This window comes from Podarcis gaigeae (assembly GCF_964106915.1).
Source record: "Podarcis gaigeae genome assembly, chromosome: 1".
Classification (NCBI taxonomy): domain Eukaryota; kingdom Metazoa; phylum Chordata; class Lepidosauria; order Squamata; family Lacertidae; genus Podarcis; species Podarcis gaigeae.
The window spans coordinates 57,799,756-57,826,254 of NC_139678.1; the positions used below are offsets into that span (position 1 = coordinate 57,799,756).

At 42.9% G+C, this 26,499-nt stretch overlaps 1 protein-coding gene across 7 annotated transcripts in view; it reads right to left on the bottom strand.

Moving 5' to 3' along the window:
* The window catches only part of LOC310850973 (uncharacterized protein), an 86,223-nt gene that overhangs the window by 22,913 nt on the left and 36,811 nt on the right, over positions 1-26,499 (bottom strand). Inside the window, exons 1-3 of one of the 7 annotated variants that reach the window (XM_083752979.1) lie at positions 23,988-24,452; positions 17,787-17,866; positions 479-577 (exon numbers count right to left, since the gene is read on the bottom strand). In XM_083752979.1, coding sequence (XP_083609105.1) covers positions 479-577; positions 17,787-17,866; positions 23,988-24,011 — 203 coding nt within the window. In that variant the 5' untranslated portion in view covers positions 24,012-24,452. Of the gene's footprint in view, positions 1-478; positions 578-17,786; positions 17,867-23,987; positions 24,453-26,499 lie in introns of those variants that run through there. The other 6 variants (XM_083752978.1, XM_083752976.1, XM_083752981.1 and 3 more) reach the window with 6 other exon arrangements.

The following is a 26,499-nucleotide window of genomic DNA, read 5'->3' on the forward strand; positions in this document are numbered from 1 at the left end:
TGGAAGTCATATGGAGAATTTAATTAATTAATTAATTAAAGTAATTGTAAAATTAAGTATTTTTTTCTTTTTTCCTTTTTTGGAATTTAAGGATCATTTGGTAATTTTTTTTTTTATTTTCTGTATCTCAGTTGGAATGTATAATTTTTACCATGTAAGAAAATCAATAAAGGCATTACAGGGGGGCGGGGGGGGGGGAGAGAGAGAAAGGAAAGAAAATCTGCTAACCCCATAGCTCAATGAAAATGAGGCACATGGAGAGAACTCAACAGCTCCTCAAGAAAAGGATCCAGGTCTCTTCCAAATATTCCTAGTAATTCTACCCAATTTATTGGTTTGTAAACTGTGTCCAGGTACTGTAACATTACCATATTTATAAAGATGTGTTGACCCTTAGTCTGGTTTTTCCTCAGTTTGATAGTTGGCACTCCTGTGGTCTTTCACTGCATAAAGGCTGCCACCAAATGCCTATGCTTACCTCTCGGTCAATATGAGGGTCTTTCCTCCAACCATAAACTTAGGGGAAGTCTGTACATTTTTTACCATCGCCTTCTGCTTCAGCTTTGTAGATACAGCCCTAGAGAAATGGAAAAGAATCAAGTAAGCTTGCGATGTGCAGATAAATACTAGCTTGTGGTCATGATGATGCAGAAAGCCTATCTGGGCCAGTAGTAGGCTATCTGAATGCATACCCGTAAAAGAGCAGCATAAAAAAGCAAGAAACAAACAAACAAACAAACAAACCAAAAAGGACATTGTCAGGGCTGCCTCTAGGTCCCAGCTCACAGAGGACCAACGCCAGGTTGATGTAATGTACAAAAGTCTTTATTGAAGTTTGGTTTCCATTCCAACGCCAGAGCGTGCAGCCCTATGTCTTAACCTTAGATCGGCGAAGTCCCGTCTGACTCATCACCCCTTCCACACCAGTTTAAGATCCTAGCCCTACTCCACCTCTTCCGTTGTTCTTTCCTCCTCTGGGTCCTCCTGCCCCCTGGGGTTTCCTCCTTTCTGGACTCTTCTGACGCTGACCCCCCTGAGTCTTGCCCCTCCTTCCGGCGGGCTTTAGGACCTGGCTCCCTATCCGGGCTACCTGCTGTGCCGCTCGCCTGTACATTTGAACTTGGTGTGCGCGCCCAGCCGGTAACCTTCCTCCTGACCGTTTCCCCGCTCTCCGATGGAGGCGTGGTCAATCCTGACTCATCTCCTCTCGCTGGTAGTGAGAACACTGGTCCCGATTCCTGGGACTCCTCCCCCCCACTGCGCTCTGGTGGGGAAGCTGGTCCTGATTTCCAACTGCTGCTCTGGGAGTCCCCGCTGGTCCCTTCCTTCTGGGGTTTCCCCCTTGGCACCCCCCTTGCCCTGGCCATCGGCGCTCCCTTCTGTGAATCTTCTGATTCGCTGGAGAGGCTCGTGGAATCCCTCTGACCGCTGTCACTGCCTCCACCCCCCTCGGATTCCTCCTCCTCGCTCTCCATCTCCGCCCACTCCTGTGCCTCTGCTCCTGAACCCCTGACAGACATGTATTGTGAGAACACTGCTTTTAAAATGTCCAGGAAGCACTGCTCTGTCTCATACTGCAACTGTGGATCAGCACCCAACAGTGGCCATTGTCCACACACTGAGAACAGAAACACCTGGATTTGGGTTAAACTGTTATTACTCACCCTGAGCCCCCGGGTGAGCTTTGAAGCTAACTAAATATCAGACAATGTTAGGTTCACACCTTGACCCACAGGACTGTAAGGAGGAGTCTTGGCTACAGCAGTGTCCAGCTATAGCAGTGAATCAGATCAAACGTAAGCCATGATGATGAAGAATTAATTGGATATCCCACCCTTCCTCCCCGGGGCAGCAAACATGAAAAGTTAATACAATTACAAACTAAAAGAAAAGAACTATTGTTAAACATATCCTCACAGCTAATAGTTTCAAGGCTAATAATTTCACAACTAATAATAACTGCAAGGAGCAGCAACTTCCAGCCGTCAAATGCCTGAATAAAAGGAATGTTTTTAAATGCCTTGTCAATCTTAATAATGAGGCAGACAGATGTGCACCTCTCTTCCCAATAGCTACTGATTGTCTTCTACTCCTACAGGACTACATTTACTGCCACATCTTTTTAGGCTAGGTGGTGGCACTGAGCCTTTCTCTTCCTCAACATTAACAAATAATTGGAATTTATATGTACAGTACGTTTATATGTGTATGCCAGATACGAGAGAAGAATTGAATTTCCTGAATTATTTGTGCTTTCCTGAGACTTTGTGAAGACTGATGTAGTGTTTAGAGAACTTCCACAGCAGGTCCTTCACCCTTGGTATGTGTTTACCTCAGGTGTTTACCTCAGGGTCAGGACCCATACAACAAACATAAAATAGTAGGAGCTAAAATGCTGAATCAATGCACAGCCTTGCCTTGTGAGACAGGCAAAAAGAGAAACAGAGGGAGATAGAAGAGAAATGAGAGGGGAGGCAGCTAAAATTTATTTAAAACTTGCAGAACTACACCATGTATTTGGCCAGAGGAGGTCAGCTGGTGATCTCACACACACTACATACTCTCCATAACTGGATTTCTCCCAACTCAAGTTGCACTATGTTGAAAATACCATGTGCAGGAACAGGGGAAAGGTATATTCATAAAACAGTAAAAACACCTCTGTCCTTCCAAAACCTTTACATTGATATTCACCCTACTGTTTGGTCCTGGATCTACAAGGGAACAAACACCTTGATAGAGAGCTCTGAAACATTCATTTACTCCACCTTAACTCTACAATGCTGGGATCTGTGGCAGAAGGACTGCTTGAAGAATGTCCTCACATACTATGTCCCCCAGTAGAGCCTTAATCGGAACATATGAACTAATCTGAATAAACGAGTGAAGCAAATTTCACCTTAAACCTATCCGTATGAGATTTCAGAACTCTCAGAGCTTATTAAAGCTAGGTAGGGAGGTAAATATTGGCACTGATGGGATATACATTAGAAAATCTTCCTCATTATCCAAGAGTCATGCCTGGGCAAACTGCCTGCTATTGCTAAGTTTAATAAGGCAAGGGTGTTTTTTTTCCAGGAGGAAAAAAAAAGGCAAATTAACTGTGCAGGGGTTACTCCATGTCAGTGTCAATCAGATTGTGATATTTTATTTCCTGTGCAAGTGTGACTTCCAATTGCTGTATGCAAAGAGCAGAGGTACAGATCTGCATTTTGCAGAACATATGAACCTACCATCTTCCAAGTCAACTGATCCATCTTGCCAGGGAATGTCTAATTCTCTGGGGTCTGAGAAATCTGTTCTGCAATTATTTTAACTGGAGATGTCAAATCCCAGAACAGGTTTAGGGGCCGCGGGATGGAGTGGGGGAGTCCCATTGCCCAAATGGACCTCATTCCCTGTTTTAACTAACAGTTGAGACTGAAATCTGAAATTTAGGCAAAAGTTCTATTCTATTCACACCCAAAGGACCCCCCTTTGTACTGGTCAGTTCTGCATTTATAAAATGTTTATATTAACTCCCCTACTCTGGAAGCACTTTTCACAGTTACAGACAATGGGATTCTGACTATTTACTAAATTTACATCCAGTATTGTATACACTTTACAGTATTTAAAAACACACAATACATAATATGCTAACATGTTAGGGGTGTCATATTTCAAAAAGTAAAATTCCCGACACCTGCAAAGTTGTTGAACACTAAAAAACCCAATACCTCCACCCACCCAGAGAAGCACACTTAAAAGCCTACCTTTAATCAGCTCAAGGCCTTGCTGAAAAGGAATGTTTCTGCCTGGCACCTAAAAGATATGTAATGAAGGTGCCAGGCAAGCCTCCCTGGGGACAGCATTCCACAAGCGGGGAGCCACCACAGAAAAGGCCAGTTCTTGTGTTGTCACCCTCCAGATCTTTCAGTGAGGTGGCACACAAAACAGAGCCTCACATGATGATTGCAGGGGCTGGGTTGGTTCATATGGGGAAAGAGAGTCCCTGAGCTGTTTAAGAAACTAACTGGCAGCCAGCACAGTCAGGCTAGGATTGGTATTATGTGTTCAAACTGTCCCAATGAACAACCTGGCTGCTTAATTCTGCACCAGCTGAAATTTCTGAATTGCCTTCGGAGAAAGCCCCATGTTTAACATGCTGCAGTAATCTATCCTAGAGGTTACCAGAGCATAGATAACAGAAGTTGGGCTATCCCTGTCCGGAAAGGGGCACAGGGAACTGTTCCAATAAGTTAGCCTTGTGACTAAACTTGTGGTTCTTTTCATATCTATCCTTGTCCTCATGAATCAAGCATCGCAATGACAAGCCTCATGCCTATTGTCCTAGAAAACACTATGCAACTTAAACTTTTTTGACTGTGGGTCAGGTCCGAGTCAAAACAAACACAAACCAGAAAACTCCTTTAGCCATGGTAAAGCTTTCTGCAGAGATTCATGTTTTAAAGTGGGAATGCTTCTCCCCTTGAGGGTAAGTGGATATATTTTCATTAAGGTGTTTGGGTACGGCAAATGCAACAGGACAAATTTCAGGTGGGTATTAGAGAAAAGAAAAAAGAAAAAAAGGGGGGGCACATTCATCTCTCCAGCTTGCTGTGGTGACCAGGAAAAGCTATCACAGGAAGCCATCTGTAAAAAAAAGCCGGCCTATCAGTGTGTTGCTTACAGTTGGGGAGGGGGGGTCAGGAAGTCAGGCATACAGGAAGTCAAGCAGAGGTGACTGATGCCTGGCCAGTTGCTTTTTTCAAACACAAGCCTCTATTCCTGTTTTGCTCTTAGCAATGCGCCCAAGTCCATTAGTGGGAGAAGAAATCAGCTGCCTATCAAAAATGTATGATTTGCTGCGGAATGCAAAGTATGTTAAGTAGGCAGACTGATGAATTGCAGATTTGGGTTTTATTTCCTCTAGGGTGTGGTTACAGGATATTCACTTAATTTGTTTAAAGTGCTTTTCTGGGAATAGGAATTCCATCTTATTAAAAGATACTGTGGGCATCTCATATCAAAGAAGAAGGGGGCAGGATTATTTCTGCAGTGAAAGAAATGGAAGGGGAAGAAAATAATTTGCTCAGAAAATATGTAGACATCAGCAGGTATCTGTCTGCTGAAAACAGCAGAGCATCAGGACATTAAAAAGAGCTCTGCCAGTTCAGTCCAAAGGAGCATCTAGACCAGCATCTTCATTGCTGCAGTGGCCAACTGGATGCCAAAGTGTCCTGTTGCCGCTTCCCAACCACTAGTAGTCAGTGGTCTACTAGCCTTTTTGGGATGCAGGTGGTGCTGTGGGTTAAACCACAGAGCCTAGGACTTGCCAATGAGAAGGTCGGCAGTTCAAATCCCCACGACGGGGTGAGTTCCCGTTTCTCAGTCCCTGCTCCTGCCAACCTAGTAGTTCGAAAGCACGTCAAAGTGCAAGTAGATAAATAGGTACCACTGTGGCGGGAAGATAAACAGCGTTTCCGTGCGCTGCTCTGGTTCACCAGAAGCGGCTTAGTCATGCTGGCCACATGACCCAGAAGCTGTACACCAGCTCCCTTGGCCAATAAAGCGAGATGAGCGCTGCAACCCCAGAGTCGGTCATGACTGGACCTAATGGTTAGGGGTCCCTTTACCTTACTAGCCTTTTTCATGCAGGAATCATACAGAGGCTCCATGAACATAAGCAGATAGAGCACAGCAGTAGCAGTCTTCCAACATGACCTACGTGCATTTTTTTCATATGAGATTATCATATAAAAAGGACTACTGCAACTGAACATGGAAACTCCATTTAGCCATCGTGACAACTAGCCATTGGCAGACCGATTGTTTCTAAGGTGAACATTGTCTCCTTCTTGTTTCTGTATTTAAGTCTGGGGGAGGGCAGTGACTTTTAGGAGATTTGAAGGAGGTTTAAGGGAGGCTTAAGTTTCCATGATTTACACATGCATATCCTTTGTCTCGCTGTCACATCTGATGAAACAGGTTTTGGGGGAAATACAACACCCCTCCTCCCCCCTACTAAACATGCTCATCAGAGGCAAAAGTGAGAAGAGCTAGGAACAATTATGCAGTTTGAAAGAACTGCATTCAGGTCTCTGTCTCCAGAAGGCAGCCTATATCCTTTTCTGGATTTCTGGGTCCCTTGCTAATGTGACTACTAGCTTCAGCACTGCGGCTAAAGGAAGGATGTTGGTCAGAATAAAAAAGGAGGTTTTTTGCTCCTGAAATCATAGGGCCTACTCAGTGTGTGAGAGTCTGCACACACACACAATTTGTTCTCTAGTTAAAGGCATGTAGGTGTTAATATAGTTATTTTGCCAAATATTTTACAAGAACCATGATATCCTTTCTTCTACCTCATGAGTCATATTGGTCATAAATCAGAGAATTTTGTACTCCAAAAAGAGGAAGTGTTGCAGTCTACATAACAATTTCCTTTGTATAATCTCAGCAAGATCATGAGAAATCTATTATTGTAGCACACTTGTAAACTGAAAAATATATATAATCTTTTTTCATTCATTCAGCCGGAAAGGGAAGATGAATATGGCCTGAAGAGGCAAACTGAATTCCTTTTCTACTGCCTTTATATTGTGCACCCAATTGGTCTGATGTGCTTTGGGATTGTTGGTTTGATAATCTTTGCTGAGAGAATGAAATGGTGATTGCAGTACTATGCTGAGATAAAGGTGCACGTCACATAAGAGTCCCTCAGCTCCCATCCCCAGAACCATTAGGAGTCCTTGGCCGCCATGAGAAATGTGTTATGCAGGATGCAAAGGGGGGGAAAGGGGATATGCAATGGATGGAAAGAAAAAGAAGGATGGCAATATGCATGATGGTGGTTGCTAGATGGAAACGAATTGCTAGTTTAATGCTTTAGAGAGGTGTGTGTGTGTGTGTGTGTGTGTGTGTGTGTGTGTGTGTAAATAAAAACACAAGTCAAGCCCTGAAGGCCTATGTAGTCCTTTATGTAGCCAACCAGTTGCCTGGAAGAAGCCCTCAAGCAGATGTGCAGTCGATTTATACAGGTAAAGGCCCTTAACTTCAAGCCCAGTTGATTTCAATTGGATTTTATGGTTCTTAATTTTGCCTGGATTATGAGCTAAACTTTCAAACAAGGAAAGGAAAGTTGCACCAAATGGCAGGTCAGCGTGGGATGGAACAGAAATGACTTTTGTCCTTCTTCTAGGACTAGACAGTGGTTCTAGTTCTGGCTTTGTACATTGATGAAACACAATGTTATTACCATCAAGAAAATTGCAAGAATAATATGTTTGTTTAAAAATAGTGCTGACAATGGGAAGCTGAATCAGAAGTGATGTCACTGATTATATACTGTCTCAAATCCACATTCTGTCTAGCGATCTGACACAACACCATTGGGTAAGCTATCTAGAAGAAGAATTGCATGTCCCTAGGTACATCGTGGTCTGTGTCCTAGGGAAAGTGATGTCCCTACAACCAAAGTATAAACCTTGATGGGAAAATGTGTCAACATTTTGTCACTCAGTAATGATTTTACAGAATAGTCCTTACGGCCACTGAACACCATACAACTTTCACGCATACCTCTTTGTAGAAATAGGAGTGACAAAAATTGTGAAATATATTACACCAGCGCAGAAATGGGGAAGGAAACAACATGTTAAATCATTTTATTTTCTAAGCTTATTCTGCTCCTTGCAGATAGAGGCTTAGAATCAGAGCTGATTACAGTGCAAGGATTTGATTAAATAAGACAGAAAGAAGAACGATCTAACAGAAAGATATCTATCCATTCCCTATTATAAGTAGAGGCTTCAATAATTCCAAGTGAAATTTATCTTTAAATCTTTTTGAGCCAAATTCTATTCTCAGCAGCACTGCCACAAAGCCAGTTGTAAATTTATTTTCTTTCTGCATTCCAGTCTTTGGTGGAGCTGACTTGATTGTAACAGAATTTGATTTTAAATGAATTAATAGCAGATGTTCTTTCTGTAAGGAAGTAGTATGTTGCTTATTTCTATTATTTGGGGTTAGTCGAGGTGCATATTTACACTGTGGTCTCCTGCATGTTGACTGCATGTGCAAAAGTCCTCTAACAACAAAATCTGAACCAGTTAACTGTTAACTGTTGCAGCCCATTGGAGTGCTGGAGCTATGGAACCAATTGGGAATGTTTGGTCTCCTTGTCAAAAGTCTGGTGTTTGGGAGGTACCTAATCAACCAGAGGTGTGGATGTTGGCTATTCAGTCAATATACTGTCTTGTCATGCTAAATTTTAAATGGCAAGAAAGAACTGTATGCCAGGATACTGCCCCAGATTTCATTATATGAGTTCAGGGATATCATCATAAAAACTAAGGAAAAATTACAATGCAAAATGCTTGTGATTTCCTAAGCTAATGGGGTGCAAACAGATTTTTGACGACAACAACAACATGGAAATGAGCACTAGATTTTTGCTAGATTCCACTAGATTCCCAGATGTGGCTTTTATGTCATGTGAAATATCACATAAAATATGGAAATTAACAGGTAAGAAAATATCAGGCAGATGGAATAAGCTTCTGTCTGAATGCAGCCTTTGACTAAACCAGCAAGGAAGGGTTCATACTAGGAATAGAAATATGTGGCCTTGCAGAGATTGTTGGACAGCAACTCCCATCGCCCCTGACCATTGGCCATGCTGACTGGGGCTGATGGGAGTTGGAGTCCAGCAATATCTGGAGGGTCACAGGTTCTCCACCCATGGTTTATTTGGTGCTCCCAACCAATCCAAAGGCTAGACTTGGAGTCAGTCTAACACATGGTGAACTTGAAATAAGAAGGAAAATTATTCAGAGCAGGACCTAGGAGTTGAGGAGGACAAGGGAGAGGGGAGAGGCAGAGAAAAATATCATCTGAATAAAGATACATACTGGATGTTCTGAATGTATGTAAAGATACATATTCTGTATGTAAAGATACATACATAATTTTATCTGTATGCAGCCTTTCCACAGTTAAAATCATGCTCAAGGCGGTTTACAACATTAAAAAATACATAACAGCATATCAAAAGTAGTAATAAACATTAAAAAATACACAACCAAACTTGTGTATTTCCACATAAATCACAACAAGATCTAAAATAATGATGCAAAAAACCAACAGCAACAACTCCGTCTACAACAACACCCCCCAAACAACACTCCAGCCCTGTAAGATCTCCATTATTCAAGTCTATTCCTCATGGACAGACAGGTATTTAAACCATGGCTGACTTGTTAATGTGGCAACCGTACAGAAGAGTACAGTAGATAATGAAAGGAATATGCAGCTGTGGACTTACAGGAATCAGCACTTGAGACTCCTCTGTCAACTTTAACACCAGAAGTGCTGGCACATCATTAACCTACGACAGACCTGCACACAGTGAGAACCAGCAAACCAGACACAAGCCACGAGACCCATAAGGTGGTTTGTCAGGTACTTGACACTCCTCTTTCCAATTTGGCAGTCCCAGGCAGGCAGTAAAAGCATGCGATGAGCTGACCCTCTTGTGAGCCGCATTCGGCTTGGGCAGGCCTGAAGTGTGTTTTTCACCAGTCAGAATCTCTGTTTAATGCTGCCCAGATGGAGTTCCCATAACACTCAGTAGCAGGACTCCCAGGCAAGACTATCACTCCTTCTGTAGCACCTGACAAAGCAGTATGCCTCTCTCCTTCTTCAAGAGATTAAAGCAGCATTTCTTTTGCGCTACCTGGTGATTTTTATACTCTGTGATAAAGTTAATGTATAGAGCTGTCATTCTCTCTTTCCTTTAACCAGATTGTCCAGCCGTTTCTCTGGACAAAGCCTAGCTCCATACTATCTAAGAATAATCTATTACAGTGGTACCTTGGGTTAAGTACTTAATTCGTTCTGGAGGTCCGTTCTTAACCTGAAACTGTTCTTAACCTGAAGCAGCACTTTAGCTAATGGGGGCCTCCTGCTGCCGCTGCACAATTTCTGTTCTCATCCTGAAGCAAAGTTCTTAACCCGAGGTAATATTTCTAGGTTAGCAGAGTCTGTAACCTGAAGCGTATGTAACCTGAAGCGTATGTAACCCGAGGAACCACTGTAATTAGCCTGATCTGCTCTTAGGCCTCTTTTCCTCAAAGCAACAAGCAAAGTCAGGTAGAAGACACACGTGAGAGGATGCTATTTTCATTTACTTTTTGTGAGACTGCATTGTAAAACAATACATGGCAAGATAAATTCAGCTGATGAATATCTCCTCTCTCCCCGCAATCTGGGAGCCATGTTTCCACAGCATTTCTGAACAAGTTCAGTCTGAAACTGAGGGAAGAAGTTCGACTGAGGTCGCACTTAAAGGTGAGCCTAGCTTCATTCACGCTTTCCAATACCTGGATCAAAACACAGCCATCTTTTGAATTTTGCATCTTTCTAAATTTTGCAATGCCAATACATCAGACTTCTTCTTGCATTGAGTACCCATGTATGTCTAAGTCACTAGTGCATTGTCAGAGTTCCTTTGTTTAAAAAAACAACTTTTATGCAAAATTGATTATAAAGTTACAAGCCAAAACACACACACACGTACGTATGTATGTGTGTGTGTGTGTGTGTGTGTGTGTGTGTGTGTATATAATGTATCAGACCTCTTGCTATACAGTGGACGCTTGGGTTGCAAACATGATCCATGTGGGATGCATGTTCACACCCCGCAGCGTCTGCAACCTGCAGCAGCACGTCTGCGCATGCGCGGGTTGTGATTTGGCACTTCTGCACATGCGCAAAGCGTGATTGTTTGCCCCCCAAAGCTGCTCTGTCCGTTCCCCCAAGCTTTCAGAGCAGATTTCAGGGTGGCGTGGGCCACAGGTGGAGGGAGGAGATGGGGAAAGTCATGGTCTGCTAGCAGTAATCCTTTGTGTAATTATTCAGTTGAATACTGGTCTTGGAATTGAGCCACAGCCACTGTATCTTTCCTTCAATACATTAAAAAAAAGCCCATGTACCAAGGTGCTCCTAATATGCAAATTTATTTAAATTTTAATAATTTTAACCAGCAAATGTCTCTTGCCTGCTCCCGTTCGTTGCCACTGTGGCATTGCATGAGTTCCTGCCACTCGCGAAAATAATTAATTCACATAAGCTGACAAGTGTATGGAAGTCAGTCAAATGCAAAGTTCCTTTTAAGGAAGACAGTACTTATCAGGAACTAAGTGACACATACATTCACGCATACTCAAGTTCACACACTTTTCGTCAGCAAAAAGAATTGTGATTTGGCTAGTGCAGAGCTAGAGGATAATACAAAAGAAGAGGTCACTTCATGTTCTGCAGTTGTCCAGCTCTGTCAGGAGCTGCTGGATGAGTGATGGTCTTCTTGTTGGCAGTCTTCTAATTGGACAGTAGCAAGGAAGAGCAGAGAACAGCTCTGAAAGATGTATTTCTGCCAGTGTGTGCTGCCGACACCAAGAAACAGAGCTCACGAGAGGTGAATTGGGGAAGCAGAAACAATGAGTTGCTTCCTCGTTATGCTATGAACTAAAGCAGGTTCTATCATTGGGGCACCCATGGGCACCATTGTGTCTGTCAGTACTTCCTGTGGCGCCTGCAAAAGGTCTCAGCAAATGTCCCCTCAGAAATATACAATGTGCAAGAGGTGGTTTGCTCTTCCTCCTCAATTCCTGTTTGCCTTGGTTCAGCCTTCCCTGCGTTGAACACACAGCCCTTAAACATGGCCGCCTTTCAGTGAATGCCAGGATTGGACACCCATATTCCCTTTCATTCTGAACAGAGGAGAGGTGCAAGGAGCATCTCTTTGTGAGTGAGCATGGGGGTGCCTTTCCCCCAATGATTATGAGGGGCTAATGGGGGGGCAGGCCCGCACCATTTATAGTCCTGTTTCTTTTTCTGCTCTCTTAAATGTGGAAATCATTTTGTGTTATACCACACATCCCATTGCAGCCACTAATGTGTCACTTTGTGAAATTTGGCAAAATGCTAGTTTTAAAAATGTACTGTTCCTGTTGTGCCACTCCAATTAATGAAGCATCTAATAGTTTAAAATATATATATACAAGTCCCCCCCCCAACTATTACTCCCTGCCCCAATATCTACTGTTTGAAGGGATAACTTCAAGTTACAAGCAGATGTGTAACTGAGCCCTGGTATCACTTTTAAATGAAAAACTGCTTACAGTGGGAGGGGGTTAGAGTGGAGAAAGCAGAGCTCCTTAATCCTTTCCCCACCCACTATTTCTCTGTGATAAATTCTGCCCCATACATACACCAGTGGCTTTTCACTCCACAAAGTTCCTGAATACTGTAATGCTTGCTGTTTCTGAAATCCCCTGGGCAGAAAGCACTTGGGGGAGAGACAGCAATTTGGAAAAGAGAATAGGCAGACAGGGAAACAGTTAAGCTTCCTCCATTATCTGCTGCAGCATCTCTGGTATAAATTTATCCTGTCTAGTGTATTTTGTCACTCTGAAAAGTGGTGTAGGGGTTAAATTACATACATTCACATGTAACCAACATTTTTAGACACACACACACCCAGAACATGAATGAATTTGACAAAAGGACAGGAAGGATTTCCAGAGAGCAGTCCTGAAGGGCATAAATACATAGCAAGTTCATTGTTAGATGAAACCAAAGTTCCACCTAGTCCAAAATTCTGTCTCTTCACAGTGAGCTTAGAAAAATAACAACTGGAACAGCTGGTTCCTTTTGTTTATCATATAATTAGGTCTGCATTGTCTCTGAATGTGAAGATTCCATTTTTAGCTATCATAGCTTGCCCTAACTTGATTGCCCTCATTCTTGCTTTGCACGGGTATCCAATGTCCCTAGCCGGCTCTTTAAAAAATACATGGTCCTTCAGTAGTTTCACAGAAATAGCAAAGAAAGTTGCGAATGTTAGGCAAAGATTTTTTTTTCACGATTGCCCATTGCAGAATTCAATGTAATGTAGTTAACCAAATCAGTACATTTATTCACAGGATGCTGAAAGAACATGAAGATCAGGTATTTGGAAATAAACAAAGAAAATACGCTTCTGTTTAAGATTCTGCAGTTGGTATTTATGAGCAGAGTACCAGTAGTTGCCCTGTATAAGAAAATAACCAGTCCATCTTCCAAACACGGCTGTTATAAGCAGCTTTGGATGTGACAATTACACTGAGAGACCAGGAAATGCACATGTCTTATGCTTCCTGTTCCTGCTCTTCAATGTCTCATCTGAAATAAAATGTTCGATGCCTCTCCCACAAGTGGGCAGATTTAGTGTACAGACAGCTTTGCTTATCTCCCCATCAGCAGAGACTCAAGTTATATTAAATCATGTTTATTATGCTGCTAACTTAATGTAATAATGACTCATCCACGAGATGAGATCTAATAGAGGCCATGCTTCCCAGGCGCAATGAAATGAAATGACATGTCCTGAAAAATAAAGTCCACTCAGCCTGTAGAAGCTGCTGCTTCTTCAGATGAAGTTGTTGAGCAAGGCAGTCTCAGCATGGCAGAAGTACCTGGAAGTGCTAGCTTACATTACTCTAATGCTTTGTGTGAAGTGGTACCCACTGCTTGGTGGTACAACACATGACAGTGTGTGGAAGATCCTAGGTTCACATCAATTCCCAGCATCTCTAGTCAAAAAGACCTCAGGTAACAACCATAGGTAACAAGCCCCAACCCTTGAAGAGCTGCTTCACATTAAAGCAAATAGGAGAACTCTCCTTCTTTGGAGGTCTTTAAGCAGAGGCTTGACAACCATATGTCAGGAGTGCTCTGATGGTGTTTCCTGCTTGGCAGGGGGTTGGACTCGATGGCCCTTGTGGTCTCTTCCAACTCTATGATTCTATGATTCAAATAGGAGAAGGCTAAATCGTCCAGTTGTCAGACTCAGGACCTGAGGCGCCGAGTTCTGCCCAACATTGGGGGGGTGTTTGTGCATATGTGACATCACATGCGCAATGCAGCTGTCACATCGGGAGGAGACCAATAGTGAGAGGAGTCCAAGTGCGAAGCCTGGCTGTGTGGCATGACGCTGTGCTCGGCTCCTGGCTCTCCTGCTTCACTGTGGCTGGCTCTGTGGAGGAAGCGAGCTCGGCGGAGAGGGCAGAAGGGGCAGAGGAATGATGGGACTCACAGTCCCTGCTTGGCCTGCCCTGGAGGCTACAGCAGGAGACACAGCAGAGGCAGCGACCCATTGCAAAACAGTGCAACAGCAGGACCAGGAAGTGGAACTGTCCTTTTGCTACTGCCCTAGGCAACTTTGCAGCCCCTCCATCCCCATGGTGAAACACCCCCAGGACACTCCGGACAGTCCTGGCAGCCTCGTCATGAGAGAGACGCTGGGCAGGTGACGGAGGGGCCACAGTGATGTGGGTCTTTCCTATGAGGGAAAACAACAGCATGGGGGGGGCGGGTTGCTTAGGGAACAAGGCAGTGTACAAGCAATGTGTTGACTGTTGCATCGGTAGATGGCTGATTCCGTGCTCGGCCTCCTCCGCCTCCTGAAAATTGTGGGGTTGAAGATACCTCAGCCCTATAGAGTTGGCACCTATGCTCAGGCCAAGCCAGTTTCATATGTAGTTAAGGGTGCAGGATGAACTCTGGCATTGTTTAGATGCCTATGGGAAGTCCACCAGCAGGACATGAGGCCAACAGCCCTCTCCTGCTGCTGTACCTCAGCAACTGCCTTCCACAGGCATTCCCTCTCTGAGCCTGGCTGTCACATAGAGTCATTGAGAGCTTTGCCCTCCACAAATTTGTCTTAATCGCTTTTTTAAGCCATCGAAGCTGGTGGCCCTTCTCACACTGTGTTCCTATGCGGACCCAGGTTCTGTGAATCATCAGAGAAAGAAAGCTGGATGCCTGCTGGCGTTGAAGTATTGCTAGCAAAGTACCCACGCAGAGATCCTCCGATTCTTACACTTCTCTTTGGTATGCACGCAGCATTCCTTTTTGCTGGCGGAGCAGAGTGGTGGCACTGACAACAGCTGGAGAGGGTCTCTTGAGATGAAACAGGTGTTGCACGGCAGCAATTAGGGAGAAAGCAAGAAGGCAAAATAACAGGGAGTTGCCAGGAGCTAAATCCTTCCCTCGGGAACAGTGCCTGACCTCAAGGAAGTCCATGAGACATCCAGTCAGACGGAAAAGAAAAGCTTGTCTCTCTAATAATGCGCGTTAGCCACCACCGATAACACACACACTCTGTCTTTATTTCCTGGGTGGGAGTGAAATCTCTGTCAAATGATGCCCTTGATGTTACAACTACTGTAAATAGCAGCATAAGAAACAAAGATCCCGCTGCCGGCAGCTTTTGGGCGGCTTGAATCGAAAGGACATCCATTTGAAAATTTGGCTGTCATTAGAAAGAAAGCGAGGCAATTTCATGCCACAGTAGTTAAAGGCAGACAGTGTTCTGGTCACTGGTAAGCACAATGTTGTTGCTAATGTCTCCAGTAACTGCTAATTTACTCTTCCATTTTGCTCCTCTACACCAGCCACAAAGGGAGCTGACTCCAATTATTTTTCAGACAGAACCCAGCCTGGTGTTTACCATTATCTCCCTGACAACCCCTTCGTGTGACAACATTATGCAATGTAATTGCAAAGCTGCTTCATCTCACTGGGGCTGTTATTTTCAGTTATTTTTTTTCCCAAGGTCAAGGATAATAATTAAGGGATTGCCTGCAGCAACACAACCTTGTTATGTACCCCAAAAAATAACTCCCAATAAGGCACCCACTGTTCCCCTGTGAGGAGATTTCTGTCCAGTTAAGAAGTGCTGGAAGATCATTTGAATGGTGTTTGGGGAGTGGAACACTAGGGAATAATTTGTAGAGAACAGCATCTGGAAGTCCACACAGCTTTACACATAACGCTAAGTCAAATTATGTCTAAGTGTGACAGAACGAGTATGCGAGTTCATGAAATTAAAGTCATAATTGTGTTGCTCCTTCCACCATCCAGCTACTGCCATAAGTACTCAGAGCTATGGTTTGTCTTCATGCTATATCTAAGCCCAGGCTCATGGTGTGTTTTGCTCCAGTCAACCCACAAGTTTTAGCCATGGTTTGTTATTGAATGATAATTCATGAGTTGTCTGGAAGAAACAAATCAGAATCCCTGGTTTGGACATAACACCAAGGTAAACCATGACTTAGCTCTGGGTTGCACAGCAGTAGCAGAGGAGGAGCAAAGTCACCACAGTTCTTGCTCCGTATATTTGCATACTCACTCATTCACATTTCGTTTGGCTTAGCATGACATGCAGACTGGGCCTTTGTCAGGTGTTGAGTACAGATATAAAACAACTGAATGAATATATATCACACGCACACCCCATCTCTTTGTCACATTGTATCATGACCAAATTCTCAATGAGGATTAACTTGTTCCATAAAGCAGGAGTGGGGAACTTTTCTTCTTCACAGGCAATCTTCTGGCGGCCACATACCAATGGCCACTCTCCATTCTCCATCCAGGCAATCAAGCAGTATTATCACAGTTCAAAACCATATTGTAGGCTGACTAAATCACTAGGGAAGGGTACAGAGCAGGGCCAGTGAAGGGTGTGGCCTGGGGAAGGGCCTGGGAAGTGTCGCCAGGGCAAAATCCATCTGCAGATTTTCTGTGCAGCTGATAAAATCCGGCTCAGAGAGTAAGATCAGATTTTCACAAGGCATGGCCACAGAGCAACGAGAAAAGCTCTTGGAGCCGGGGAAATGAATCAGTACATGGAACAATCAAAATATGGGTCCACCGAAAGTGAGGATGAGCCATAGGCATAAATACTTAATGGAGTGCCTCACTCATCATCAATCTTCCCTTGGTTTTCCACAGCTAGATAAGATTAATTGTGTAGTAACATGGGAGAGGGCCTAGTCTGCAAAGGCGCCCTGTTTGTGGAATGCCTTCCCTCTCAATATATAGCTGGCCCCTTCTTGAGTTTCAGCACCAGCTGAAGGCAGGCTTGCTTGCTCAGACATTTGTGTGAGTTAAGTATAGTTATACCTGCTGATGTCGACATGTTACCTGCTTCCATTTTAGGGTATAATTCTATTGACTGGTTTTATTGTTTGGGTTTTTTAATGTGCTTTATTGTACCATTCCCTGGATTAACCTGTGATCAGGCAGGTTACAAATATAATAAATGAATGGATAAATAAATGAACATTACATTTTCAAAGAAATACAGAGTGGGAGATGGAAGTGTGTTCAGGGGAGGGAGTGTAGAGACCTCAGACTTTTGTATGTCTGGAACGTATGCTATTGTATAAAGGGTCACATCCGTCACTCTGCTCACTTTTAACTCTGGCCTCACTGACCTGGAGCTTTTGCCTGATATGTGGCCCTCAGAAAGTTGTCCATCAAGGAACGGGGCCCTCAGACTGAAAAAAGTTCACCCCACAATGCCCTCCAGTGAAGCCCACTGTCTTGTGTTTGCAGTTAGTGGCCCATTCGGTGTCCAGTATTTGCTCTAGCTTTCCCATCAGATTCACACCTTGGTACTGTAATTGTAACCAGCAGCCTGGCTCATGGGAATTGACAAAGATGGTAACCGAGAAAGAGTAAAAGTAGTGGCACAAAGAAAGTGCAAATCACCCCGATGGCTGACACTGATGAGCAATGGCCTTCTAGAGGGAGATAGTCTGCAATAATTGGATCCCACTTGTGTGTGAGGCAGAAAGGTCTTGATGGGAGCAAGGGAAATCAATGAAACAAGATAAAGGTAGAACGAGGGTGGGGGGGATCCTGTACATTTGGCACTAGTGAAACATCTCTCCATTTTCCCATGTCTTATAACTTACTTTTCATTATCTTTAGTGTGGGTAGAAGTGGATCTTTGTTCCTCGTTGTAAAAACCGGCTGGCTTCATCTTTGTTGGCTGCTGAAAGAAATAAAGCAAACAGTCTTCTCACCAGGCAGCCACATACAGTCCTCCAGGTTTTCTCCAGCACAACTTCCTCCCCCCCCCCCAATGAGGCTTGTGAATGAGAACAACAAGGGAGGACCAACCATCTATTCTGTATTTCTCGAATGTTTTCCTTCCACTAATTATTTCAGTCTACTGTGGATCTTCTCTAGTCATTTTCAGCCCTCTTGGACCAAAATTTGGTCCCCTAGAAATATGAGTTAAGTTGGTAGAGCATGAGGCTCTTAATCTCGGGGTCCTGGGTTTGAGCCCCACATGGGGCAAAAGATTACTGCATTGCAGGAAGTTGGACAAGATGACCCTTGTGGTCCCTTCCATTGATTCTATGAAACCCTTAAACCAGCAGGATGCAAAATATTGGTTTTAAATGTAAGGACCTAAGAAGAGCCCTGCTCCATCAGGCCAATGATGCATCTAATTCAGCATCCTCTTCTCACTTTGGACAATTGTGGGAAACCTTCAGAAAGGACCTAAGCACAAGAGCGCTCTCCCTTGTGGTTTCCAACAACTGGTGTTCAGAAGAATGCTGCCTCTGACTGTGGAGGCAAAGCATAGCCCTCATTTCCTCATAATCCTCTTCTAAAGCCTTCCAAGTTTGTGACCACCACCATCTCCTGAGGGTGAGAGCTCCACCCTTTAACTATGCCCTGTGTGAAATGTCCCTGTCCCTGACTACTAACTTCAGGAATGTTTGGGGACTTTTCTCCTTCAGTTTGCAGAGAATACACAACTTAAGGTCAGTGGAGTTATAGCTTAGTTAAATCTACTGAGAAATGGTAGTTCCCTGATGGATGAATAAGGCAACAAAATAAGGTTCTCAGTGATGGTCCCATGAGGAGCTACACTCAGGGCAGTATCCAATTAAAACAGGTACACTAGTGCAATGACTTTTGGCTGCTCAATGTAACTTCCCTGCCCTCTTCTAAATCTAAATCTGCTTCAGAGGAAACCCAGAGCAGCTTTAGGGGTCACACTGTGGTGGGGAGAGGATAGGATGGGGAAGATACATTGCCCAACAAAGAGCCACTGTGCTAGTATAACTGTTAGTTGGATACCATTCTCAGTTTGGTAGGTGTGAGGATGCACCTGCTTGCCATCGATCACGCTACCCTACCCTTATGAAATGAAATGTCATGCTTTCTCCTACTAAGGAAAATCCGTGAACCAAGCTTTTGTGGCCTTGGTACATTTCAGCTGTTGACGGGCACAATCAATACTTAGAGCATGTTTTTCCTGGTCAGTATTCCATTTCTCAATCATAGCCCATGTGGATCATGATGATCCTTTGCCTTGGGAACATCATGTCTCCATCTCTGTCTTCTGTCTGCTTTGTAAGATGGTATCCTTGCTCCCCAAGGTTGGTCTGATATATTTATTTAGATTTCTTTCCTGCCACAGGAACACAGATAATGGTTACCATTATCTCCTTTGATTCTCTCAAAAACAATAAGGGCTGCCTAAATGTATAGGAGTGGACAAACAGCCTTGATCGGGTCCATGTTCCCTGCACATCTTTAGTCTCATCTTACATGTGACAATCTATAAGTGGATTGCATGTCGTTTCCTGTACAGAACTGTCTTTCTATCAGCTGTAAGAGACTGGTTAGGCTGATATGAGGACTCAGAATGATACATTCAGAACAATTATGTGGTAGAGTCCTTCCTGGAGTGTACAGTTCAGACTGAATGTGTGGTTGTGTGTGTGAGAGAGAGTTGTGATTTTGAACTCTCCTCTATGTAAAAAGTATTCCTACAAGAAGAAAGATAGCACATTGGGTTGTATTCATTGCTCGTTATACGCAGAGTAAACCCTTAGAAATTAATGGGCATGCCTAGCTTAGGTCCATTAATTTCAGTGGGGCTGTTCTTAGTATGGCTATTGTTAGATGCAACCAACTGGGTGGTATCAAGCATTGACGTGCAAGCAGAGCAGATTTTTGCTCAGATGTAAAGCAGTAAAAAAATATTAACTACTTTAAGCTGGATATGGTTTTAAACAGAGGCTGCAAACACACTAACCCATTTGTTGCACAAGCATGTAGTTTTCTCCTGCTTTGGATGGTAGGACTCGAGGCAACGGCTTCAAGTTACAAGAAAGGAGATTCCGACTAAACATTCGGAAGAACTTTCTGACAGTAAAAGCTGTTTGGCAGTGAAACAGACTCCTACGAGAGGCGGTGGACTCTCCTTCCTTGGAGGTTTTTAAGCCGAGGTTGGATGGCCATCTGTCATGGATGTTTTAGCTGAGATTCCTGCATTGCAGGGGGTTAGACTAGATGGCCCATGGGTCCCTTCCAACTCTAAGATAAATCTGGAACCATTCATACTCATCCTTAACATGCTGCTTTTAATCTAGATTGATTCTCCCACCTACTTTCAGCAGCCAGAAACATCATAGCCAGACACTGGAGAGACCTGTCAAGAGTAAGCATAGACCAATGGTACCAAATAGTATGGGAAACAGCCCTACTAGGAAAATTAACCAATAAACTGAAGCTGACACAGGGACAAATAGAAGATGATACTTTCACCCTCGTATGGCTCCCTTTCATCACATACACAGCCCAACAAGACAACGACAAGAATCCACCAGCAGCATATGAATCAATATGGCTAGCCTGATTCAAAAACACCCACCCACCCCACTGACACATGAAAACAAAGTTCAACACAGCCAATCACAAACAAGCAACCACACCCTAGGCCAACCACAATTTCTCTCACCACCAAAGGAACACAAGCGAATAGCAAAGAGCACCTGCACAAATGACGCCGACACAAAAATCCACACATACATTAAGCAAAATAGAAATATTGCCTCCCGACTCCACCCCCACCCACCATGGCCCCCTCCACCTCTTCTCTCCTCTTTTCTTCCTAATGTAACCCTAATGTCTCAACAAATGAAACTGACGTATGGAAAATGTAACTTGAAAAAAGAGACATTGTGCATACCTTTGTAAACCAAGAAAACTTTAATAAAATTTTAAAAAAATAATCTAGATTGATTCTAAATCCTGCTGTCCACAAGGGTGGGTGTAGCTGCCTGATATGCATTTGAAAACCCTCCTCTTTATTAGGTTGTCCACTCCTTTTCCTCCCTGCATATGCCTCAGGTAAGTGAAGAAGGAAGCAGTGGCTGTAATCTTAGCACATCCCCACTCACAACATCATTGGGCATATGTGGATACATCTCCCCGCATCCCCCGGCTGCTGTTGGGACTGCCTACATCTGTTTTCAACTGGTCACACTGCAGAGTAATACAGAAGCAATCTGCAGTGTGATTTTATTTTCAGAATGAAACCAGTTTCTCAAGAAGGGCTTTTCGGGTGCAAAAGATAGGCACAAGATCTAGACTGTGTGTGGACTAAACAGAAAATGCAGGCACTCAGTCTCCTTTGATTCTTTGATAAAATGTGTGTATGTAGCCCAGGGTGTGGAACCTTTGGTTTTCCAGATGTTACTAGATACTCCACCTGCAACCATCGCTGTCTATTGGCCATGCTGCCTGGTGCTGATGGAAGCTGGAGCCTGAAAGCATCCAGAGGTTCTCTACCCCTGCATAATGGAAAGCTTTCCAAAAACCTCTGGATCATGATTCATCACCTGTTTTACAAAGCAATTAGTGTTATATCTTGCTCTCTTTACTCAGGCGAGGCTCCATAACAGGTTGTCCTTTCCTACTAAGCTTATAAAGAATGACGCATAGCAGCTCTTTCCTTGTAAAGCTGCAGGCAAAAAGAGAGAGCATAGGTTTCCCACATCTGAGAGAAAAAGAGCACTTGGAATGATGTAGTGCGCTGAGTTAACAGATAAAAGAGCTTTGAGAAGCCTTGAAAAGATAGCAGATTTAAAAGAAAGAATTGTTTTTATATGTTGCCTTTCACACTTGAGAGCCCCCAAAGCAGCATCGTTCAGAGTAATGCAATAGATATTGTTGGTGTAATAGCTTGCCACAGCCAGTATATGGCCAACAATAGAACAATAGAATTATAGTGTTCTAAGGGACTTAAAGGGTCATCAAATCCTCTCCTCTGCGCTGGGGCAGGATTAATGTCTAAGGCTGCAAGCCTATGCACAATTACCTGGAGTAGGTCCCAATGAACTCAATGGGTTTTACTTCTGAATAAATATGCGTAAGAGCAGCAGGCTCAAGGTAAGGATTCTTGTTTTCAGCCAGGATATTTCCTGTACATCAACATTTGCCAGTCGGGATGAGGAGAAGCCTGACTCCCACTTCCCAAATGCCATTTACGCTAGAGTTTTCCTCCCTACAGTGCAGTAAACAAGAAAGTGAAAGGCAATTATTGTGCCATACCAGTCACTAATTAAGTTGAAGATGCTTGATTTCCCTTTTATGCCTACGACAACAACAAATCAATAATGCCTCAAGTCAACAGACTGAGCATGAAATTCTATAGCAATACATTTTTTTCTGCGGGACAGTTACATTAATATTGCAGTTAGATTTGTGTGTGTTTAGGCTGACTTGAGAGTGAGCCCTACTGAACACAGTGGTACTTTTCTGGGTAAATATGCATAGGATTGTGCTGTTTATTTCAAAATGTGATACTTCAACTTTCTGACAAGAGGAATGTTCAAGATGACATGTAAAAAGTCAGATTTGAAACAATGCAATCTGAAATAACAAATATACAGAACAGCAGAAGTAAACATTGGTTAAAATAATGAACAGATCATTAGAACAGTTTTTGGTTGGACACCCCCCCCCCCAAAGTAAAGTGCTAGCAAGCTGAAGGTGGCTAAGGAGCCCCAACTGGGGTGTCACCACTGGAAAGGCCCTGCTTCTGGCATCCACCTGTCAAAGAAAAAGCCTGGAACAGAGTCTCACATTATGATCTTGGCAGAACAGCAGGTTCAAAAGAGAGAAGGTGATTCTTTAGATACCTAATTTTGGTGCTGTTCTTACTGTAAAAATAATGAATTTCCAATCTCCATCAAGGAACTTTCCACTTTGGGAACAGAAATGTGCATGCTTTTAAAGAGAGTTCATTTGAGGCACATCTTTTACAAAGGAAGCAGTGAGAAAACGGATGCAAATTTGACTCTGCTTGGTGCATTTTGTCATAATATCTAAGGAGAACTCTTATGTGTCTTTATCAATTCAAAATGCATGCTCTTCAGATGCATCTGTCCACATGAAAGATGTATTAATTGGATGTTATACCTACTGTATTTCTTCATTTAAATATTCTGTAGAGGGAGATTTCATTAATCATGGACATTTGTGGAATACTAGTGCTGCCAGCTCTAATTCACCTTTTTGGCTCAAGCTGGAGGTAACAGGGTGTCACTTGTGAATTCAGCATCCATTTACCCTTCAGGCCAGTTTAATACAGTGATCAGTACTAACAGAGCTTCTTCAGTTACCATCTGTTAAGTAGAGGAAGAGGGCTTTGCAAATACACCCCAAACCAAATGTGTGTTTGCAAAAAAAAAAAAAAAAAAAACCCACAAAAACTCTTTTTCCCCATCAGCAGTTGGTGAGGTGATTTTTTTCTTGCACAGGCACACATATGCAAAAGGTAATCAATAACATCTAGGATTTGCTTCAAAAGAGAATAGACAGTATCATCCATCTTAATGAATGTTAACTGAAACTCATCTTGCTTAATTCCCAGCACAAGAAGATCTATAGCTTAACAGCCCCTTAAAGCACTGAGTCTCACCAAAGATAGATCAAGAGAGGGGGAGGGAATTATGTTTCTTTGTTGTTTTAAACAGAACATGAAAAACTTCAATCCTTTTTTTAAAGATATGCTGATAAAACTATAAATCTTTAAACTACTATAGAATTTACTGTAGAATTATAGTACAGTAATGGAAACAGAAAAAGCTACTTTACCTGCCAGACCAAAAGAATGATATATAAGAAGAGAAGGAACATCAAAATGCATTCTTCATGGCTGGAAAGGAAAATTCCATTTCATATTCTATACCATTCATTAACAAAGGGAGATTTTTCAATAAGGGGGAAATACAGCAGCAAAGTTATTACTTATAAATCTGACATAATAAGAGAAATCTTATTTTGCTCCTGTGAATCAAGCTTACATTGCAGTCTCTTTTTCCCTCCATTTGAAAAGAGTAGTCAGCTAATCCATGTCGGCTTGAGAATGTTGTAAAAATGCTTATTTTGCTTCCTGTTATTTAATCCATTGGGAAATGACATTGCATGCTGCCATTGAAAGCTGAGGGAACAAGCTTATTTTAGATATGAGTGGAAATGCCACTCAGAAAGAAAATGTCATTTGTGCTAATTGCAGCTTGAAGTACACCCATGAGTAAAGGGCACACACACCTTCTGGCTTCACAACAGCTTTGTCCACTCCTTAAAAAAGGGCCCTTCTGATGGTGTGTGGTTTAAAACCCCACCTGCCACATGAAACCTAAACATTGTTTTGTGTTTCTGTGATGCAGGTAACTTAAGCCTCCATGACAACTTTTATCTCCAGGCAATATTTCCTGCATAAGTGTTTGCCTAACCAGATTTAATTCAATTGCCAAACACAGAAGAATGACACACTGATCCTCTGGAGTGCTGGATATTTGATTATGAGTTTCCATCTTTCTCCTCCTCCTTCTGGTGGCAGTTGTATCTGTAAAACAGAGAGTTCAAACAAAATACTTCTCTGTCATCACCAGACAGGAAAGCAACACAAAATATAAAGGTATTTTCAAATCACAGAACTAGGCTGCTGTGGGAACTTCACAATCTGATTTTGTGATACTGGAAATACTTCTAAAGGATTTTGAAGTGCCTAGCAAAATAACAATCTTGGAATTGTTTAAGATGGGGGGGGTGTGTGTGCATGGGACAAAAGCTTCCAAGGGTCACATGTAAAGAATGGGCAGGCCCAGAGACAAAAATGGACATGAGTAATGAATGTAAATTCCACCTTTGTACAGTAGGCTAGTTTCTATGCAAACCCGTCTCTTTCAAGGCACATACCTCTGGTTAAATACTTAATTCATTCCGGAGGTCTATTCTTAACCTGAAACTGTTCTTAACCTGAAGCACCACTTTAGCTAATGGGGTCTCCTGCTGCTGCCATGCTGCCGGAGCATGATTTCTGTTCTCATCCTGAAGCAAAGTTCTTAACCTGAGGTACTGTTTCTGGGTTAGCGGAGTCTGTAACCTGAGGCGTATGTAATTTGAAGCGTATGTAACCCAAGGTACCAGTGTAAAATGCACAGAGCTCCAGAGCACATTCTAGGCATGTGAAAACACTCAAGGAGGGTGCAAAGCAGACCAGGGAGGAGTGTCGCCTGAAGAGAGTTCTGACTGCTGGACAGAGAGGCCTGGAGGGTGACATTTCTCCCCCAGGCCTGAATTTCCCCATTACCTGACTTAGATACAAGTTCTAGCTTTATTAGACATTTTGTGAGGATCAGAGCTGGACAACGACTTTCTGCTGCTTTAGGTGAAAGACAAGATGGCGCCCATGTCCAGAAGCTGACTGGATAAGCTGACTGGATGGACGGCATCATCCATCGTCATACCTGACAGCAGCAAGCTCACTTAGGTGTTGCACTGCAGGGCATGTGGCACACAGCCCTGTCCACCAGAGCCTCCCACTGCTCCCTAACCCCCAGCATGTGCTGTCTGAATTGCCTCACCCTGCCTAAAGGAAACGCTGACCCTGGCCAGGATCTGATATGGGGGATTTCTCTGTTTATCAGTAGTAAACAGAAGAGTGATCAATATTTGGTTATTGTTGTTAAATAAACTTTTATACCAAAACACTGAACACTGGTTCATATTTAATGCACTTACTCTTCAAATCTTCCCAGAATCCACTGACAAATATATACTTAACAACCATTTTCTCCTGCAAAGTTGCCAAGTCTGTTTAATACAGTAAGTGGCTTGAAGCTTGCAGTCGTGGGTTATTTTGCAAGTTATCCATTCAGCAACTTCTCTTGCTTAAATTCACAAACTATATTATAAACTATTTGGAGTTTTAAAAATGTGTTTCAAGGCTTTTTAAGAGACCTAAGAAAAGAATTGCCTCCAGGAGGCAGCTGCTGTTGAATCCAACTCAACGGTGGCTTTGACTGAGCAGAAAGTGTTTATGCTTCTGTAAGTTAGGGTAACTGATTTTCTCCAGCACCACACACACACACACACACACAAACACACACACATTGCTGCTCTGCACAACATGCCCCATTCTGTTCCAGAGGCTTCCCAACCCTCAGGAGCACATTCACAAAAAATATATGAAAGTAGTCCAAAGTCCTAAAAGTAAAACAGGTCCACCATGAATAATTAAAAATAATTAAAAATGTATTTGTAACTGCTTCTAAAAGAATTTGAAATACTTACATAGGTCCTCAATTCCCATGTAGATTAAATAGCTAAAATATTAACTCATTTCTTTGCTAAAACATTACCCCCCAAATCCCCAACATTTAACTTACTTTGCCTTTATTGTTTATTTCACCTTCTGACCTGACAGTACATAGCTTACATTAACTGACTGTAATTTAGTATATTCTCAGGCTGAACAATCCTAAACCCAAGTCCATGCTGCTGCCCTAAGCTCTTGTTCCTCCTCTTTAG